A 19,358-nucleotide genomic window follows, 5' to 3' on the forward strand; every position below is an offset into this window, starting at 1 on the left:
CTTCTCGTTGAGTATATTAGTTGTTGGGTAGTGATTCTAGAAATATTCTTTGTGAGATTACATAAAGGGTAAAAAGTCCTTTAGCCCATCAGAACTAACAATAAGTTTTAAATAGTTAAACAAAAGCAAATGATAACATTTTCTACTTAACTTATTAATAAAAGAAAGGTGAGGAGAATTATAAATGTTTTACGGTATTTAAAGGACTAATTTGTTTATCTGTGTGCGTTAATTCTTAAAAGTCGGTTTTCTTTGCGGGAAAAATTACCTGGGAAAATAATAAAAGTTTATAAGCTGTATGAAGCGCATCCGAAAATTATAAATGAATTAATCTAAATTTTTTGTATGAATAAAACCAATAGCATTTTAACGTATTATTAAAATAAAGGATTGAGTGTGACCGTAAGCTCCCGTCTCAATCGCAGTTCTGGTCACTCTTCTCAGGCAGGGTGAAGAGGCAACTAACTAACTGTTAATTGATAGCCCACTGCGTCGCCAACTAACCTTTTCCCATATATCCCACTCAACCCATTAAGTGCGAAATCCACACCCGCGTCGCCGGGGGGGCGTGGGCGGGATCGGATGGGGCGCTTGCTTTGGGGCCACGCTGGAGGCTAAGACTCGGATGCGGTCTATGCACTTTGCGCACACAAACAACAATAGCGGCGGCAGAAACAACAACAAAACAACACCACTGCCAAAGCAAACAAATTCTGTTATAGACGTCGACGTCGCGTGGTTGTTGCTATTCCATTTTGGACAGCACCTGCAATTTCAGTTGTAGTTTCAGTTTTAGTTTTGGGTTCCTGGCGAGCGGACGCTCCATTGGATAGTTCCTACACATACACATACACATACATTTTTGGTTGATTTGCGAGAGAGTGAGTTTTCCCACCCATTGTTTTGCCACCTTCCCCTAAATCCGCCCTTTTTGGCAGTGCTGAAATCGATAGTGGCCGTCATCCGCTTGCACCTGGAGGAGCTGTGGCTCAGGTAAGCGAATCGCCGGTGCGAGAACCTCGTCCCAATCATTCGTCTCCGCCTGGTGGAACACACACAGAAAGACCAGGATACAAGTTAGGCCGTAGAAGAACACGATTATCATCTTCTTGTTTCCTGGGATAGGAATCAATGAAAACAGCGGAATTATTGGGGATCGTTGCATCTAGGGCTTAGATGATTAAACGGTCAATAAGTTCAGGCCCTTCTGGTGTACATAAATAGCTCGATCGACATTACAGTCAATGAATACTAATCAGTTAGGTACCATAATCTACTTGGTAGAAGCTATGAAAAGAATTTGTTAACAATTGTCATTAGACAACTATAGTTAGTTAAGCTGGCATTTTCCATTCTTCAAATACGAATTCACTTTTCAAAATTATATCGAATGAACGTGTTTCTCATCTTACTTCTGCTTAAATCAATATACTATAAATCTGGGCTTATGTAGTCTTGCTCTATCCCTGAAGACTAAATATATACTTATAAAGATAGTTTACAACACAGTAAAGCAGACATTACTATCCTACGAGTGAATCGTCAGCTACTGATATGTTATTTAAACTATTTGAATAAAACCAAAAGTATGCACATTATTCCCAAACCCAGCTTGCGTCTCACTAATTGAGCATTTAACATTTGTTCCGGGAATCCAGTTTAGCATAATTTCGATCTCAATTCTGATATCGTATTTTGTGTTTGAGTTTGTGTGATACTAATTGGCGATATTTAACGAACGTGTGTTTGATTATAGCTTTAGGTGCTGACGTTAAATCAAGTATTTTTCACCCTAACCAGGAAATAGCTTTCTAGGCGTATTTGTTTGGTTGCGTATACTTCGTACCTTAGCTGGGTAAAATCGAAATGTTTTCAGTCATTTATTTCATAATATTTAAACTTGATTATGCGGAAAATAATCTTTGCCCCTTTTTATGGTCTTTTGACCCCGTCGTAGAAGTTCCAGCGAACAGCAAATCGAATTTAAGTGAAATTGTTATTATTTAGTTATTTTTATTACTTATCAGCCCGTTTTCCCAGCCTCTTTAATTAATTGGTTGGTTTTTATGTTAACAGTTAACAGTTAATTTAATTTTTAGGCCTTTAGCCGGGTTAAAGGTAAATGCATGATTATCACTGAAATAGTTGATCGGAAATGACTTACATATAAAGGATTTTATCAGAGAATTTAGGAACTCAAATCCCTATAGCCTGTCGAGTTGGAAGGCTTACTGAATAATGTTATCCTTCTTCAGCTTGGCCAGCTCATCCGGCCCACAACCGAGTAGTTCACCCAGCACTTTATCCGTGTGCTGGCCAAGAATCGGAGGAGCTGTCCGGGCATCGTTTCGCGCTTCGCTGAAGGTCACAGGGGGACCCACCACCTTGACGGTTCCGTCCTTTGGATGCCGCAGGCTTTTTACCAGGCCAATGGCCTTGATATGCTCGTCCTCGAAAACCTCGGGAATGGAGTTAACAGGTCCCACGGGAAAGGAGGCGCCCTCGAAGAGATTCATCCAGTTGCGCGAGGTGCCCTCGGATAGCATTTGCTCCAGGATTCTCAGCAGCTCCACTCGATTAGTCACGCGATCTTTGTTGGTCTTGAACTTGGGATTCTGCGCCAAATGCTCCACTTTAAGACGACGACACAGGTCCTCAAACTGAACATCACTGCCAGTGCCCAGGGTGAGATAGCCATCCTTCGTCTTGAAGCTCTGATACGGGACAATGCTGGAGTGTGCGGTGCCCATCCTTCCTGCTTTGACTCCTGAATTCAAGTAGTTACTACCCACATTGAGCAGCAGGGAGCAGCAGGTGGACAACAGGTCGACTTCGATCTTCTGGCCACGCTGCGTGCGTGTCCTTTGATAGAGTGCTGCCAAAATCGCTCCATGGGCGTACAATCCCGTGGACATGTCCGTCACAGCCACGCCCACCTTGCTGGGCGGCCCATCCCGCTCCCCGGTAATGTGCATCAGTCCTCCAACCGAGGAGGCAATTACATCGTAACCAGGTCGCTTGGCATAAGGTCCTACAGAGCCATACCCTGTCATAGAGCAATATATCAGCTTGGGATTCACCTTACGCAACTGCTCGTAGCCCAAGCCGTAACGCTCCAAGGTGCCGGGCACATAGTTCTCGACCAGCACGTCGCTGATCTCGACCAGCCGATGGAGGAGCTGTGTGCCGCGCTTGATATCGATGCAGATGCTCCGCTTATTGCGATTGGGAGCCAGGAAGTAGGCGGCATCGTTGCTGTTCTCAAGGAAAGGTGGTCCCCACTTGCGGGCTTCATCGCCGAAGTGTGGACGCTCCACCTTGATGACTTCCGCCCCGAGATCCGCCAGAACCATTGTGCAATAGGGGCCGGCGATGATTCGTGATAGGTCCAAAATCCGGATACCATGCAGCGGGTGGCGTTCATCAACATCACTGGCATTATCGGGTGCGTTGTTTTTATCGCCAACGGCTGCAAAGTTTCTCAAGCTCTGGCGGCAAACTCCGTAATTAAACAATCCCCGGACGAGGCGCAAATTCTGTGACAACATGGTTCTTTTTTGTTGCTACTTGTGGGTCAACTAATCTGTCCAGTGTGTGCAGTACACATATGATGTGTGTGGAAAGTTTTGCGGTCCGACTTGATCCGCGGCCACTTTTATCGTCACTGAAAGTGGCCCTCCGTCCAAAAGTCGTCGGAAGCTCATAGTCTTATCTCTTTTGAGGTGCTCTTAAAATTCTCCTAAGAGTTGGAGCTTTTTTGGTTAACTATCTTAAGTCTGCGATAAACAACACTTTGGAGCCCCAAAAAAGAAAAAGAGTCTCTTTTGGGGTTCACCTTGGGGAGTTTCCGCCGAGAATGTCGCGAATCCTTTCGGTTTCATGGGGGGAATCGCCTCTGCTGACCACAAGATAATATGAGGTTAGTCATCCACGATGCCATATCATTAAGTACATATCGAATGCTTCGCGTCGCGCCACCCTGTTTAGTTCTGTACTCCGATTATATCACCTTGCTGACATCTGGGATAGCGTGATCTTATAGTAAGCGATGCGACTGAAATCAAAACAAGCATTTTGTTTTTCTTGAAAAACTGACAGGCCAAGAGCCTAATGTGCGGCAATTATTCCCTAATGACCAGCACAATTAAAATGTAATTTAAATGTCGTGGCTGGATAACTTACGCCTGAATGCTCACCATAAGTGTCAGGCGGATCAGTAATCCGCAACTACTCAGTTTGTGTGATCTTAATTGGTGGGCCTAACTGGTTCATCCACGCGCAGGCGATTAATTAAGATTCATGCACAGGGAAAGAATTTTATCTAAATTAATTCTTTTAAAGGCGATTTCTAATAATAAGACATATTTTTCAAAATCACATGTAATAATTGGATTATCATAGAGGGAAATATGATCTCTAAGATTCGTTTTTCATTTTGTCAAATACTAATTAATGAATTAAAAATTCTCTCTTTCATATTGTTAGCTTGGGTGAGAGTAGTGAGTTAATTAGAATAACCAGTAGGATCTTCTTGAAAATAAAAGTAACCTATTAAGGGTATTACCATGTAAGCGTAGGCATATCATTATCTCTTCAAGATCACTACCCACATCTTTGGGAGTCTGCTTAAAATAACGCGGCCTTTCCCATAATTATTGCTTCTTATCGGCAAAGTCGAAGAACTTATCGGCCATCAGGAGAACATGTTGACCACGGCCTTGAAATAATTTTCTCTTGTGTAGAAATTCTAGCTAATTTTAGAAAATACCTGTTCCTGGCTAGTTACTAACTCGTTGTCGAGGGGTAAGAGTAGGTTCAAGGTTCTAGTTCCTTGGAAGTGGTTTTTCCCCCGGAAACCTCGCCTCGTGGAATCAATATTTATTTTCAGAATGACGTTGCACTATATGTGGGCTGGTGATCTCAGGTTGTTACTCAGCTGGTACTGGGGTCAGCATACATGGCCCAAACAGCCCGATACGGTCCGAAAGCTATAGCCATAGCCTATTTGCTCTCGCCGAGCTGTGTAATTACGATAGGAGTCCTCCCTTTGTTCATGTCGTTATAAACGAGGCGATAGCAATCCAAGATTCGAATGCGACTTTAATCACTTGGGACTGGGATCGAGAGTTCAGGCCATGTAATTGTTGATCTATGGCATGACGCACTTGGCCGCGTTATGGCCATTTCCTTTGGGCCATTCCAGTCGGGAATCACGTTCACAATCACGCTGGTTATTATGCCAAGCGGATCTTAAGAGACAGCCTAAGAGAGCCAGTTTCCGAGCAGACAGAGCTTCTGAGAGATTGGGAGATGGAAGATGGGAGAGTCGGGCTTTAAATACTCGGTGGCAAGCTTGGCCAGCGTTTATTTACTCAGCTCGTCTCGCTCGCGTCGGTTCGGCTCGTGGATCCATCAGATACACACGTATATACATACATATATACAGAAAGAAACCGAAAGCGATACCGATACCGATTCAGATGCAGATGCAGATGCAGATTGATATAGCCAGTGTGTTTTGAGTGAAACAAAATGAAAGCCGGCCAAAGGCTGCGCATGCGTCGGCAGCTCGGCTGTTCCCAATCGGCTTACTCGCGAGTGCATCCCGCAGATACCACTGCCAACTACCATTACTAGCGAATTACTAGCCAATGCAGTTCAGAAAGCCTCGACTCGACTATTAGCCAACTGACCAAGCCAAAAAGCCAAAAGCATCTCGTCGAGCTCTCAGCTCTCGGTACCCAAAAAATTGTGCAAGCCAAAAAGTCGATTGCAGTCGTCAGCTGCGGATTGCCGATTGCGGATTGCACAATCCTGGCAACCTGTTGCTGTTGGTTGGCTGCTGCACGCAAGTGTGTGTGTGTGTGCGTGTGTGTGTTAGCCGTGTTGTAGAATCTTGTATCCAGCGTATCCAGTCGGAGATACGCAGCTCACATCGTATTTTCCCCCATCGAGTGGTGTGTTGAGAGAAAACCGTCAAAATTGCTGTGCTACTCTGTTCCAGGATCCTGGGGTACATCATGCGCCGGTTCCTGCGCTCGGCCATGATCGTCTTCAGCTGGTTCGTCGTCCCCTACAGCCGGTACACCAACATCAAGGTGATCCGGCGCAAGCTGCCGCCCATCCGGAGCCACCTGCTCGAGATTCCCGCCGTCGACCTGGCCAAACTGATTCGCACCAGAAAGGTGAGTAATTGCAATCCTCGCGCTCACTGCCTCCACTCTCCCAAATTGGGTCACTTACGCAAAGCAAGCCACCTGGTAAATGGGTCGGCCGAAATCTTGCCAAATCAATTGGAAAGACTGTTGCCACAGTAGCGGGTTCTGTTGCCACATTGGATTACTGATTGGGTACCGGCCATAACTACTGCTTGCGGCCAACTCCTGGGGAGTGGGATGTCGAAAAAGTAGATATTTTCGCTTCTTTTTGCAGAAAGTAAAAACTCATACGATCCAATGACTCGAGTTTCAAATTTTTCACTTTTTAAGACCCGGAGCACTGGCCCCTCACACTTCAATTAAAAGTAAGCCATTAAAAAGGTCGAGGGTAGAATGAATGGACAGCAAGCAAAGGGGTAAATACCCTAACCAGACAAATAAATTGCCTAAGCAGTGCTAGAGAACCATTTCAGAGTAAAGTTCACTGCAAATATAATTTTCAGAAGAATTATTATTTTAGTTTTCTTCAGGCTATATTCATTTGAAAGTTCATCAAAAGGTCACCCTAATACCAAGTGGAAGATTTGGCGATAATTGCTTGTTAAATGCAAGTTTTTTATTTTACAACCATTAAATAGTAGGAAACGAAATGAAGATTGTAGTAAAGGGTCAATTTATTGTTTTAAGGTCATAATTAGGTAACAATTGCTTCACATTAAGGCAATTCAAAACTTTAGGGGTCAATAAGCTCAGATCAAATGGTTAAAGTTCATAACATTAAAAAGTTATCAGCTGTCGGGTGAGGAAAAGAGCAAAAAACCGTACAGGTTTCTTAAAAAATTAAAATAACGATGATTCTTAGTTTTTGCCGTTGGTATTGGAAGATTTCAGAAAAAATTCCGATGGCGAAATTTGCCAACATTTAATGAAAAACGTTTTTATCAAAAATCCTGTTTTTAATACGTCGTTCGACTCTTCGAGAAGCATAACAAGCATTAAGTGACCCTAGGCCAGAGCCAGAGTATTACCGCCAGATGAAATCGAAATCAATTTGGGTTTTTTTCCCTCCATTTCTACCGCCGTCTCGCAAGCACTTAAGCCAATTGGCCCAAAACCAAAACAGAGGGCTGGGATATAGACGCAAGGCATTGAGGAAACCGACGGCTTAGTCATCTAAAGCACTAGCCAAGTGTTTTTATAACGCCAGCAGCAGTTTCGCAAATCAGACCTAGAGGTCTCACTCTCTGCAAACGAAGCTGATCTGTATCTGTAAATGTATCTATATCCATATCCACATCCATATCATATCTAAATCAAAGTTGAAATATCTGCCTATGAGATACGACCTGAGCCCAGTTGTTTCTCTATTCGGTCTGCCAATTACATGCCCCAATTGTCTTTGTTTCTGTGTAAATGTCTCCGGGATGTGCAAGATCTGGGGCCCGTTCGTTGGTCCACATCGTGTGAGGTCACCACTCGAGAGACCTTATCGTAACACCAACCGACCACCACCCGCCCTCCAGTTACCATATCTCGCTCAGTGGGCTGCCTTTGTTTAATCGCATGTGATGCATGGAAAAAAATTGCAGTTGGGCAGTTGGTTAGTTGGGTTTTAGTGCACGTCCGTCTGAAGTACGAAAATTGTAGTTTATTTATTTTTTAGTGGCTCTTTTTACTGCTTCTGTCTTCTTTCGGCGAGGCGGTCATATGTGCGTACGAGTGCTTAATATTATTATTTTAATTATGCATCTTTATATGTTTTTTCCCCTCTTAATTGCCGGCCGTTTCATTGCCATAGGTTAAGCCTTGCCTCACAACGAGCCAAGCGTAATGATTTTGTAATTGGCATTATATCAGAACGCGCGTCTAGTTGGCCGATCACCTATGTATATTAAAAAATAATCGTCGTCTCAGCAATTTGAAGTTGCATTTAAGAAAGTGATACTGCTAATTGCCCTTGTCCGCTGTGGAATTAAGTGGATTCTCTAACTCTAGGTTTATGTTCCTGAGTAGGAGGGCTTTTAAATAAGTCTGCCGTTCATAGGTACCGCTACCAGATGATCTATCTGCAACCTGCTTATGTGGATTCGTACTTGAATCGCATAATTCGTTTTTAGTTTTTTCGTGTTTTCTTCTTTTGCTCCGCCATTTGGCTCTTTCAGCACGTACTTCATACACCATACAGATCCGAACGTATCTATAAACCCAACTTGAATCTGTGTCTGTGTGTCGCGATTTCTTTATACGCTATGCTCGCCGTGCCACAAGATCTTTTCCACATTGTAAACACCGAGCGTTGGATGGCATCGGAATCGGAGTCGAAAGCTTTTCGGTCGCTGATTTCGTAGCAAGCCCCTCTCGAAGCCCTCGACTCCTCATCATCCGTTGCATGCTATTGGCCGGTTGCAGCGTGTTTACCTGGTCGGAACCCCCCTGCCGCCACTGACTTATTATTACACTGGAAGTCATTGAAAAAGTCAAGTAGCCTTAATTTTAATTATACATAGGCACATACGAGCGGCTTTTATGTACGCCGGTGCATCATTTGTGCGTTGCATGAGCCCGAATTAAGGCGAAGTAAGGCAACTTATGTCTCAATCCGGCGGCAGTTGGAAGGTATAGGGGCACATGGAAGGCCTTCTGCCTCCGATTACCCAGATTAACTGAAATCAAGTTCAGAGGTTACCCTCGGTGGCAGCCTGCGGTTCGGAGTAAGGTGTTCGCTAACTATCTGGTTTCAGTCGAGTGATACCCATTTAAGTGCACCGAAGCTCGAGCTCTTACAAGTCGGTTTGATTGATACGTGCTTCCCCCGTCAATTACCTAATCAGATCTTTGAAAAGCGAGTGAGAATGTGATTAATTACATTATCGGCTACATCAGCCACTGCTTACGACTCTAAGTACTGTTGATGGGTGATTTTAATTGTATCGGTTCTCTCGGTATAATTATAAGTTTATTCACTGCCAATTCCATGGGTGATGTGTGAGTCATGAAAGAACACGGGAGATTTCACATCTACGTGTTTTGATCTATTGATCGCTTTATTATCCGTGATTATCAAAATTCTTTGTGTTCCCTATCCCATTTATATATAGGCTCCTTTATTTTATTGTTTTGTTTGTCAGCCTATTTGGGTTTATCGCTGGAAATGGTTTCTTTGTGAATTAATTGTGACACATAAATATGGATGGCAAATAATTGATCAATACGTGCTGCAGCCCATGGATTAGCTATTTATTGTTTCTCCCTTTTAATTTACATAATCCATCAACGCTTTGTCAACATTTTGTTTAGATTAACACGCAGATAACTTGTTTTCTGTTTTAGAATTCTAATTTACTCTGTCCAACCACTCAAGTTATTGTGTAATCATTGACCATAATACTCCTATTATTATCTCTGTGGCTTTACTTATCGCTAAGCATTTTTCATTTCCTTAATGCATGTTTGATTGAAACATTGTTGATCGCTCAGTCCATAAAGAACTCTTCACGTCAATAGATTCTACACTGAAGAATAACACGGAAATCAGCCTGACTGGTATCTCAATCGACACATGGCACGGGATTATGTATTTTAGCATTCTTTTTTGACCTCTGTATTGACCAATGAATCAATTTTGAGACCCCAAGAGTTCTGTACCCCCATGCCATTCATACATTACTCATACGTCATGGTGCCGCTGATACTGTGCGATCGAAAGTGCATGCATCGCACGACGAACGTCACGACTGCAAGTTGTGTTTGGGTTTATCTTTTTATTGATTTTAATTTAACTCAAATTGCCTTTTCGCTGCGGCACTGGCACTGGCCGCTTCCCAATAGACTTCTGAATTGATTGCTGGGAATTTCAATGGGAATGGGGAGGAATGTGAGCTGGGAGGTATGCGAGTTAACCTGCGGAAATACTCAAACATTCTTTGCTTTCCACTTGCAGATTAAAAGCGAAGAAGTCGTGGAAGCCTACATCGAACGATGTCGACAGGTGAGTTAATATGGGTATCATATCATGGTATCAAACACAGAAATCTATTCTATTAAGTGGTGCCATTTCCTATATTTATGTGAGTTTCAGCGTGTTTTACTTCCCATGCAAGAGTTCAATTATTCTATATCGTTAAATGTTCAATGGTTGAACATTAAATTTTACGATTGTCATTTACAAAATGATAATAAACAATTCAATTAATTGTATGTGAAGTATTATATTATCGCCGGTAAATAAAACGATTTTTTCGGTACCCTAAAATACATAAAATAGTATTAACGTAATACTGATCCTTATTCTTTATTGAACAATTACAAAGTATATGTGAGCTTTATACTTTGACTTTTTGAGGTGTTATAAGTGTAATAAATATGAAAATAATAGTAATATTAAACATTTTCCGTTTGATTTCTTGCAGGTGAATCCCCTGATAAATGCCATTGTGCAGGATCGCTTCGAGGAGGCATTGGAGGAGGCTCGTGAGATAGACAACGTGATAGCGTTGGGGATCAACAGCGTGGAGTCGATGGAGGAGCTGACCCCGTTGCTGGGCATTCCGGTGACCGTCAAGGAGAGTATTGCCGTCAAGGGCATGACCAACCAGGCAGGTCGGGTCTTCAAGACGCCGCAGATAGCCAAGTCGGATGCTCCCGTGGTGGAGCAGATTAAGCGCTCCGGCGGCATCATCCTGCTGGTGTCCAACACACCGGAGCTCTGCCTGCTGTGGGAGACTTACAACAACGTGACGGGTCAGACGAAGAATCCGTATGACCTGAAGCGTACGCCGGGCGGATCCTCGGGCGGCGAGGCGGCCCTCCTGGCCAGCGGTGCCTCCCTGCTGGGCCTCACCTCCGACATAGGCGGCTCCTCACGCCTGCCGGCCATGTTCAGTGGCATTTGGGGCCACAAGCCCACGCCGTATGCGGTTTCCTTCAGAGGTCATCACCCGACGAGTGACTTCCCCAAGTGGGGGGACTTCTTCACCATCGCGCCGATGACCCGCTACGCCAAGGATCTGCCGCTGCTGCTCAAGTGCATGAGTGATCCCACGGGTCCCAAGCTAACGCTGGACAGGCCGATCAGTGTGAATGGGATCCGGTTCTTCTTCATGGACAACGATGGACCATCGGGAATGATGCGACCGCTGAGCAGGGATCTGCATGCGGCCATCAACCGCGTGGCCACCGATTTCAATGCCAAGCGAGTGAACATCCGCAAAATGAAGTGGTCGCTGGACATCTCGCTGTCCGCCATGCTTACCATGAAGAACATCGAGACCATCTACCACAAGACGGAGGAGGGCGAGCAGCCCAAGACCGTGTGCAAGGAGACGGTAAAGTACTTCTTCGGATGCTCGGACAGCATCCTTCCGTCGGTGATCTTTGGCCACCTGCAGAACTTCATGAAGATCATCCCAAACTCGCGCCACAAGCACCTGGCCAGCATCATCGAGGCGCTCAAGACTGAATTCAAGGAGATGCTGGGCAACGACGGCGTCTTCCTCTACCCGACCTTTCCCAACACGGCGCACCAGCACTACCAGATCTACCACAAGCTCCTGGAGCCCATGTACATGGCCATTTTCAACACGCTTGGCCTGCCGGTGACCAACTGCATGATCGGTCTGGATCGGCGCAACTTGCCCATGGGCATCCAGGTGGTGGCCAACCCGGGCCAAGATCATCTCAGCCTGGCGGTGGCCCGCGAAATGGAGCGCCGCTACGGCGGTTGGGTGCGTCCTCCGTCCGAGGACAGCCACAGCAGCAGTGGGAGTAGCAAGCAGCGTGGCTAGGGAGCTCTGACCGGAGGATTGGCTTTATCCTGTGTGTGATTCATTTGTACTTTGTTTTGTTATTAGCTAATTGTACACTGTCGAGCAGTTAGAGAATTTCAGAGAGACTTTAAATTGATTTAGACAAATCACTGTTATCAGCCGGAGTTGGCTGACTGGTAGAAAGGAATCCCTAGAGCAGCCTCTACACATTATCAGCATTTTATTCGACCACACATCACACCACTAAATGTTCGGGACCTTCGAAATTAGTAATCCCTCAATCGCGAGTCATTACCCATTGTATTAAATTATTGTGAAAAACTCCCATGAGCTGTACATCGTAATCGTATTATCTTTACCTATATGTAAATATTCGTCTAGCAACTAAGTGTTAGGTTTATGTCGCGTCCGGCAAAGATCGATAAATATAACCAGTATGTGTATGTATGTACGTTTTGTAGCATCTCGTTTGAGCAACTTGAAAACTTTACAACTTTTGCAAAGAACCAAATTCGTTGAATAAATACGTAACAGAAAAAATATTAACCGAAATTTCAACTTCTGTGGCGCAACTTCTGTGGCCGCCGAAAAGCAGTTGGCCTCCACTTAGAAGCCATCGAGGGAGGTCCGACTTCGAGTCCGACTCCAAGTCCGCGAGTGCTTAAAATTGGGCCCACCTGAGCGGTGGACCCGAAGACAAAGTGAAACAAGTATTAGACGGCTACTAGAGACAATACACGCTTGGATACGTGTACCACTTAATAAATGGTTCCACTTCGCTGCCCGGCTTAGAGAATCTTACTACAGTCGTACCTGTTTTTGGTGAATTTCAGTACTGCTGATTGGAATAACAGATTTCATATAGGTAAAACTCGACGAGGGGTAATGTTGTATTATGTTGCAATATAATTTAATATATCTGTTTTCAATTTTTCAAAGGAAACTTGACATTGATAGTAGGTTTCCTTTATTATTATTAAAAACAGCAACTTAAATCTCCTTAAAAATGAAATGCAAAAAGGCATCAAATGTAAATTCTTCCCATCGAGGAGCGACTGTAGTGCTACCTACTTACCCAGAGACTGGGAAATCTAATCTAATAGCCTTAATCGTGCGCATGCGCGCAGTTTTCCCAGCCAGCTGCCTTTTAGTGAGTTTAGTGAGTGTCCAATGCACTTTTGTCATTCGAGTTGCCGTATTTTGGGCACATTTTATTGGCCCGGCTGGGCAAATTTGGAGTTGGACTGGGGGTTTGTTATTTTTCTATTGCAAAAATGTGTTTTCGCGTGCGTGTGTAAGTGGTTAGTTTTTGGCTTTTGGAGTAGCCCAAGGTTGCGCCAATACGGCTTTCGCAATTCCGCTGCCGAACGTGGTATTTGGCCAGAAAACTCGGAGGTAACTCAGATTCTTGCCCAAGAATGTGGCGGTCGCTGGTGTTTCAAAGTGTTTTCTGGCCAATGCCAGGCGGGAAAATTGAAGCTACCAGTATTGCCTCGAAATTGGGTGAAAACATTTTGAATTGCTTACAGCGGAAAAGTGCAAGCGGCGTGACGAAAACTGTGGAAATCTTGTCTTCTGTGGAAGTCGTGGTCCGACTACCTGTCAGGGAATTACTGAAAGGCAAAGCCTCTCTTTCTTTTCTCCCCTGGAAGGGGAAGGCACTCTACCTGAGATACCTGTGCACTCCAGAGAGCCGAAACTGTTTCGAAATCCAGCGAAACTGGTGTGAGAGGCATTCCAAGAAGATGTGAGAAGGCCATGCTGGTAGAAGGAATAATTCCGAAATTTCGGACTATATTAATTAACTATAAATATATACATATGTATGTATAATTGAACACACACACTACACTGTTCTTATGCTATTTTTCAGGCAAATTAAAAACTTTTTCAAAAATACCCCGATATAATGCGGGGTTACGCGAGATCTTAAGCAATTCTCTGTAATTCGAATAAAGTACTTTGGCCAAGTCTAAGCTTCCAAGTTCGTACCAACAATGTTGAGCCGTTTAAGGGGGCCATTAATCCAAAAAACTACAAAATCCGTCCCTGATTAAACACTCGAACGGTTATCAATTTTAGTGGCCTGCCTTGTGCGCCGAAATCAACGACCTCAGCACAAATTCGGATTGGAGAGATATAACTACAAATGTACGTTTGCAGAGAGGGAGAGCGGAAATATCATTCCAGTCGCCAGCATTCCAGGCCATGCTGACCAACCGTATTCCGGCTTCGAGTCGGAACGGAGCGTTCATTTGAAAACTGAACCTAGAAGCGGGCGGTTGTGTTTGTTCCACGGCCTGTGCTTCACTGTAGTCCCAGTCCAAGCTAGACTGTACTTAAAACCTTAGTAATCTGCGCATTTGAGGTGACAAATCCATCGCATATTTGTTTACCGTGATCTACGCAGAGAGATTAAAACTGTGTCGATTACCGTGTTAAATCAACTAAAAACCAGTGTGATATTAACCCCGTAAGACTCAGACATGTGCTGCCAAAGACTCCACACTCTTTGGCCAGCTCGTTTTGAAGCCGAAAGTAGCCGATGCCACGTGTTTGTTCCACATGCAACGTGTAGGCAGAAGCGATATTACAAAGGCTATATATTTAACTCAAATTTGGCCATGACGAGCACATGCACTCGCTATGTAATCTGTTTAAAAATTTATTTTATAATAATACATGTACTTGTATATATTTTGACAGATGCTGAATTTTTATTTCATGCTGAAACTATTTAAATAGTCCAGAAAAACTAGTAGAAGTACCCTTCGTAAAAATAACAGCAGGAACACGGGATTTTAGGTGAAACTTATGAGGGCTAGGATTTATTCTTTGATGCCCTAACCTTAACAATTTGCAATGGAAAAAAGAAAACGAAAAACAGAATGATGCGTGAATTATGAATTATGTGATGGCAGAGGGCGGGTCAAGCAGCTACAACTATTTCTCTTTGGGGGGCAACGTCTTTCGCGGCTTTGGCTCAGGTGGATCGATAAGATTGCCGTGACGGACCACGTCGATGTGGCCCAGGCGGATCATCTTCTCCTCCCAAACGGAAATCGATTTCCTAAAACGCACAAAAAAGGTGTTGGTTCTTAGAAACAGGGTTTAATAGTTATTTCAAAATGAGTAATGGAAATAATGTTTGAAGAATAAGATACATTGATTTTTGTATTGGGGAGAGAGGGACCGCCATCACGAAAGAAAAATCTAACGACCACGTGATCGTAATACGCACTTTGAAAACAAATCCAGGTGCCAATATGTAGAACCTTAAAAATAAAAAGTTACGCAAGCATATCATGGCAGAATCTTATTTTGGGCCATTTGGGCTTTAAAGTTTTAAAAAAAGTGTAATAAAAGATTTGGAAGAAGGTAATGGTTCGAATAAACAAAATAAACCTTTATTAGGGGGATTATCATGACGTCAGCCGAAAAGAATTATTTGGATCTAAAGTTTTTACTCAAAATTGAAACTAATTGTTACTTATTTCAAAACTTTTAAATCGAAATGCTGAGATCCATATCTAGCATTCTCAGTAATTTTTTGCAAAAATTTAATTTACAATTACTTAAATTCTACAAGTTTAATTCCAAAACTACCACTTACCTGTAGAGCTCCATCTCCTGGCGCGACTCCTGCATGTAGACCTCCTTCTCGGAGTCTGAGAGGCGGGTCCACTTGGCGGTGGTCTTCTGATGCCACTCGCGGTAGGTTTGCTTGGCTCCCTGTGGAGTGTTGGTGCGTTCGCTGGCAATGAATCGCAGGAAGGCCGAGGCGGGCTTTTTGGGGCGCCCCAGCTCCTTGACCCGCTTGCGCAGCTGGCGGCGCTCCTTGGCCTCAACGATATCCTGCTTGAGCTGCTTGATCTCGGCCCGCTGTTCTTCAGTAAGAGTGGCATCGTACTTTGTGCGCTGCTCCAGGTAGATTTGTTGGTCCCGCTTGAACTCGGCCTGCAGGCGCTCCTTCAACTGTGCATCGACATCCGACCAGCTCTTAGACAGCTGGCGCACCACCTCGACGGTGGTAATCTGGGGGTTGGCAGCCTTCAGCTTGGGCCGCTGCTCACGCATGAAGCGAAAGTAGGGAGTCAGTGGTTTCTTTGGTCGCGGCGGCAGGCCCACCTGCTCCTCCAGTGTTTTCGACGGCACTACCGGAGTGTTGCTGATGCTGGCTGCTGCAAGGGGCCTAGGGGGTTTGAGGGGTCGGTGGTCGGTGTCATTGGCACGAGTTGGAGCACTGGGTGGCCAATCTTTGGCTACAACTTGCCTGACTTTGTTGATCAGCGAGCCGATGAGGCCTCCACGCGAAGACATCAGAGTTGTGGTGTAGATCATGATCTCAATGGCGATCCTGCTTCTTCACGTCGTAATCTATTAGAAAATCACGGAGAACTTGTTGCATTTACGGAAAATATGATTTACGTAAAAAAATGCGGCATTCTAGGCCGAGCGTTGCCACCTGGTTAGGTACTTCAGCTTGGTGCTGCCACAAAGTCTTAAGCTTTCGTTATCGACTGACGACCATCTCTATTAACAATTGCCATAACCTTGTTTATTTTGTATTGTTTCTCTGATAAAAGCCTAACATAAAATAATCCTACGAAAGGATGACCAACAACGATGCGGCGGCTGAGACAGCCGGCTCCAGTCGGGCCAGCGGCAGCAAACAGCAGCCGAAGCTGGAAATCACCGAGAAAGTGCGAGTCCTGTGCCTGCACGGTTACCGCCAGAATGGAGAAACCTTCAAAAGCAAGCTGGGATCCTTCCGCAAGTTCGCCAACAAGTATGCCGAGTTCGTGTTCATCACAGCGCCGCACGTGGCCAAAGCACAGGAGTCGGCGGCGGAGCCTGTGCCGGAGCAGAGGAGTTGGTGGGCGAACAAGGACGATGGATCCTTCAAGGGAACTAACAAGGGTGGTCCTGCCTTCGGCTTTCAGGAAAGCCTGCGCAGCGTGGAGGAGGCGTGGCGAACGCAGGGTCCCTTTCAGGGACTTCTGGGCTTCTCACAGGGCGCCTGCTTCGTGGGCCTTATATGCGGCCTGGCTAAAAAGAAGTGTATGTCTTGTCAGATATCTGAAAATAAAACCTTTGTTATGAGTGAACTTTGTCCCGCAGTGACCTCTATCCGGCCGGAGTTTGCTGTGCTAGCCTCGGGATTCTTGTCTGGCAGTCTGGTGCACATGAGCGCCTACGAAGAGGCCATCAACATACCTACGCTGCACATCTACGGGCAGACGGATGAGATCATTCCCAAGGAAATGAGCGAGTCCCTGACTGCGCACTTCAAGAACGCGGAAGTCCTGGAACACACCGGTGGACACTACTTCCCGGCCACGGCGCAGCAAAAGCAAATATTTATTAACTTCTTCCAGGATCGGCTGCAAGAGTACCTGGAGCACCAGGAATTGCAGCAAAGCGGCAATGCCTCCTTTGTGGACAGTGGAGCGGAGGATGACAACGATGCCGAGGTGGCCGCCATGACGGCCGAGCTGGACGAGAGTGATTAGCCGAGGGACGGGGGTTTTTTCGTTCGTTTTTAATAATAATTAAATCTTATTATTACAAAATAATGATTTGATTATAAATTATAATATAATTAGATCCCAATATTAGTTAAATATTCACTCTGCTTACGAAGGATCAAGCGAATCGGGTATTGAAATTTCTGCAAATTCGCTCAGTTCGCACATTTGTTTTTATGACTTTGTGTATTTTCTCAACAAATTCGTATAAATTCCATTAAAAAGAAACAATCAAGTGGGGGTAGGGTAAAATTAAAGCCGAATATTATAAATCCCATTCCAAAGTACAATTTTGTGTTGGAACCATAGTGAATTGTTCCTTGGTATTAACAACGAAAAATGCATATTTAGCTATTGCGGCTGCGACTGCAGCTTTTGCTTTTTCACCAGGCTGGGAAGTTGAAAATCGCAGACAGATCTTCCTTATTTGTCCGGACTTTCAATTTCATACATTTCGTTTGCGGGGGACAAGCGAGCGACAGTAGTAGGGAGTCTCTGGATTTAGCGGATTTAGTTTGTCTCGTTTTGCTGCTGCTGTTGCTTTTGATGATGTGTTTGCTGCTGTTTGTTGTTCTCGTAGGGGTGATTGACTGACTGACTGCTGTTGTTGCTTCCTTATGCAACCTGCTCCTGTCCGTTCGAGGCCTCTTGGTTTTTCATGACTTCGGGTAAGTCTGGCGGTGCCGAGTAGGGTGTCATGTCCAGTGTCTCAAAGTCGCCCACCTCGTTCCTTAAAATAGAAACAAAATCCGATGTTGTACTACGATTAGCTGTAAGCCTGTAAGCGGTACACGTGCCGCTCGACCGCCTAGTGCGCTAGATAACCCGCACCCGGCTTATCAGCCACTCTCACCTGAATGTCAAACCCAGCTGCGCCGGAGCCTGCGCCTTGGCCGTGGACACCGTCACGCCGTAGTCCTGCAACGTGCTCTCGTCCTCCATGACATCGTTGTCCTGATTGTATAACCGCTGATCCACGGGCTGCACCTTCAGTATGCCTGCAATCGATGGTATTTATGGTCAGTCATGGAGTTACCCAATAATGGCGCTGCTCTATAAATAGAAGCCAACACTTACCCTCAATCATTCGCTTCAGCTCGGCCACCGTTGTGTTCTCCTTGGCGTCCGTGAAGATGGTGGTCTTTTGTCGCCTGATCATGAGAAACACGTCCTGCAAAGAAGGGGAAAGGCATTTGATTCGATACGATTTGTTTCGGTCAAAGTTCAGTGGCGCTTTCTTAGTGTGTCATGTTCTCTGCGATTGCAATCACAAAGGCGATGTGTATACATGAATTGAAAGCGCATCGGTATCTATGGCAGTAGCATCTGCGATGCACTGCATCCTTTCTAGGCTGTCCGACACCGGCACCAGCACTCACCATGTTGCGGAGTTTGTTGCGCTGGCTGGGACTGCGGCTGAAATGCGGATTTGAGTTAACCAGGTGGCGAGTGCTCTATATTCCGGAACTGACGGCGAGGGCAGCGCTTCCTTTGGCGGTCGCGGACGTTCGTTTCGATCGGCTGGAATTTTCCTACTTCGCTTGCACCACCGCTGCTGGGCGCTTCTTTTTTTCGCTATGTACCACTCGACCGGAGTTGGGGGGCGGGCGCAAGAGGGTGTGGCGTGCGGTTTGCGGTACGGCGAGCAAGCGTGAGTGTCTATGTTCGTGCAACAGCTTCCTAAGTTGCCCCGCACTTGTAGGTTTTCGTAGTTTTACGATTTTTTCTGGCCTTTTGCTGCTGCTTTCTCAACTAATTAGAGCTGTCAAACCATCGATGGTCGCACCGATAGTATTGTATCGATAGTTCAGGGTCAGCGGCCTTCATTGTCTAGACCCATCGCTATTTCGATACTACTGCACAGCTTTTAACACGGAAGTGTCTAAAGCATTGGCAATTTGTATTAA

At 45.1% G+C, this 19,358-nt stretch overlaps 5 protein-coding genes across 10 annotated transcripts; 2 read left to right on the forward strand and 3 right to left on the reverse strand.

Annotated features, from left to right (window-relative positions):
• The first annotated feature begins 463 nt into the window (after window positions 1-463).
• Window positions 464-12,469, forward strand: LOC120451650 (fatty-acid amide hydrolase 2). 3 transcript variants are annotated; one of them, XM_039635517.2, is made up of 5 exons: window positions 464-881; window positions 939-993; window positions 6,005-6,185; window positions 10,099-10,146; window positions 10,568-12,469. In XM_039635517.2, coding segments are annotated over exons 1-5 (1,659 nt in total). In that variant the 5' UTR covers window positions 464-880; the 3' UTR covers window positions 11,942-12,469. The 3 variants fall into 3 exon arrangements, with proteins under 3 accessions (XP_039491451.1, XP_039491452.1, XP_039491453.1); XM_039635518.2 differs by lacking the exon at window positions 6,005-6,185 and having other exon boundaries at window positions 465-881; XM_039635519.2 differs by lacking the exons at window positions 464-881; window positions 939-993; window positions 6,005-6,185 and adding an exon at window positions 9,703-9,732.
• On the reverse strand, window positions 1,995-3,675 carry LOC120451651 (succinate--hydroxymethylglutarate CoA-transferase). Its single transcript, XM_039635520.2, has one exon. The coding sequence runs from the start codon at window positions 3,546-3,548 to the stop codon at window positions 2,229-2,231; it is 1,320 nt and encodes a 439-aa protein (XP_039491454.1). The 5' UTR covers window positions 3,549-3,675; the 3' UTR covers window positions 1,995-2,228.
• Window positions 12,470-14,625: 2,156 nt separating the features above from the next.
• Window positions 14,626-16,404, reverse strand: LOC120454606 (transcription factor A, mitochondrial). Of its 4 annotated transcripts, XM_039640067.1 has the most exons (4): window positions 16,314-16,392; window positions 16,197-16,280; window positions 15,537-16,115; window positions 14,626-14,993 (listed from the first exon to the last, which is right to left on the reverse strand). In XM_039640067.1, the coding sequence occupies exons 2-4, from the start codon at window positions 16,262-16,264 to the stop codon at window positions 14,867-14,869; spliced, it is 774 nt and encodes a 257-aa protein (XP_039496001.1). In that variant the 5' UTR covers window positions 16,265-16,280; window positions 16,314-16,392; the 3' UTR covers window positions 14,626-14,866. The 4 variants fall into 4 exon arrangements, with proteins under 4 accessions (XP_039496001.1, XP_043862190.1, XP_039496000.1 ...); XM_044006255.1 differs by having other exon boundaries at window positions 16,197-16,401; XM_039640066.1 differs by having other exon boundaries at window positions 15,537-16,280.
• Window positions 16,405-16,422: 18 nt separating this feature from the next.
• On the forward strand, window positions 16,423-17,499 carry LOC120454607 (esterase CG5412). The gene is made up of 2 exons (XM_039640068.2): window positions 16,423-16,984; window positions 17,045-17,499. Exons 1-2 carry the CDS (start codon window positions 16,537-16,539, stop codon window positions 17,434-17,436), a joined length of 840 nt encoding a protein of 279 aa, XP_039496002.1. The 5' UTR covers window positions 16,423-16,536; the 3' UTR covers window positions 17,437-17,499.
• A 119-nt stretch (window positions 17,500-17,618) lies between these two features.
• Window positions 17,619-19,232, reverse strand: LOC120454609 (elongin-B). The gene is made up of 4 exons (XM_039640071.2): window positions 18,831-19,232; window positions 18,529-18,622; window positions 18,305-18,449; window positions 17,619-18,181 (listed from the first exon to the last, which is right to left on the reverse strand). The coding sequence occupies exons 1-4, from the start codon at window positions 18,831-18,833 to the stop codon at window positions 18,067-18,069; spliced, it is 357 nt and encodes a 118-aa protein (XP_039496005.1). The 5' UTR covers window positions 18,834-19,232; the 3' UTR covers window positions 17,619-18,066.
• Window positions 19,233-19,358: the final 126 nt, after the last annotated feature.

Source organism: Drosophila santomea, chromosome 3R (genome assembly GCF_016746245.2).
Source record: "Drosophila santomea strain STO CAGO 1482 chromosome 3R, Prin_Dsan_1.1, whole genome shotgun sequence".
NCBI classification, from domain to species: domain Eukaryota; kingdom Metazoa; phylum Arthropoda; class Insecta; order Diptera; family Drosophilidae; genus Drosophila; species Drosophila santomea.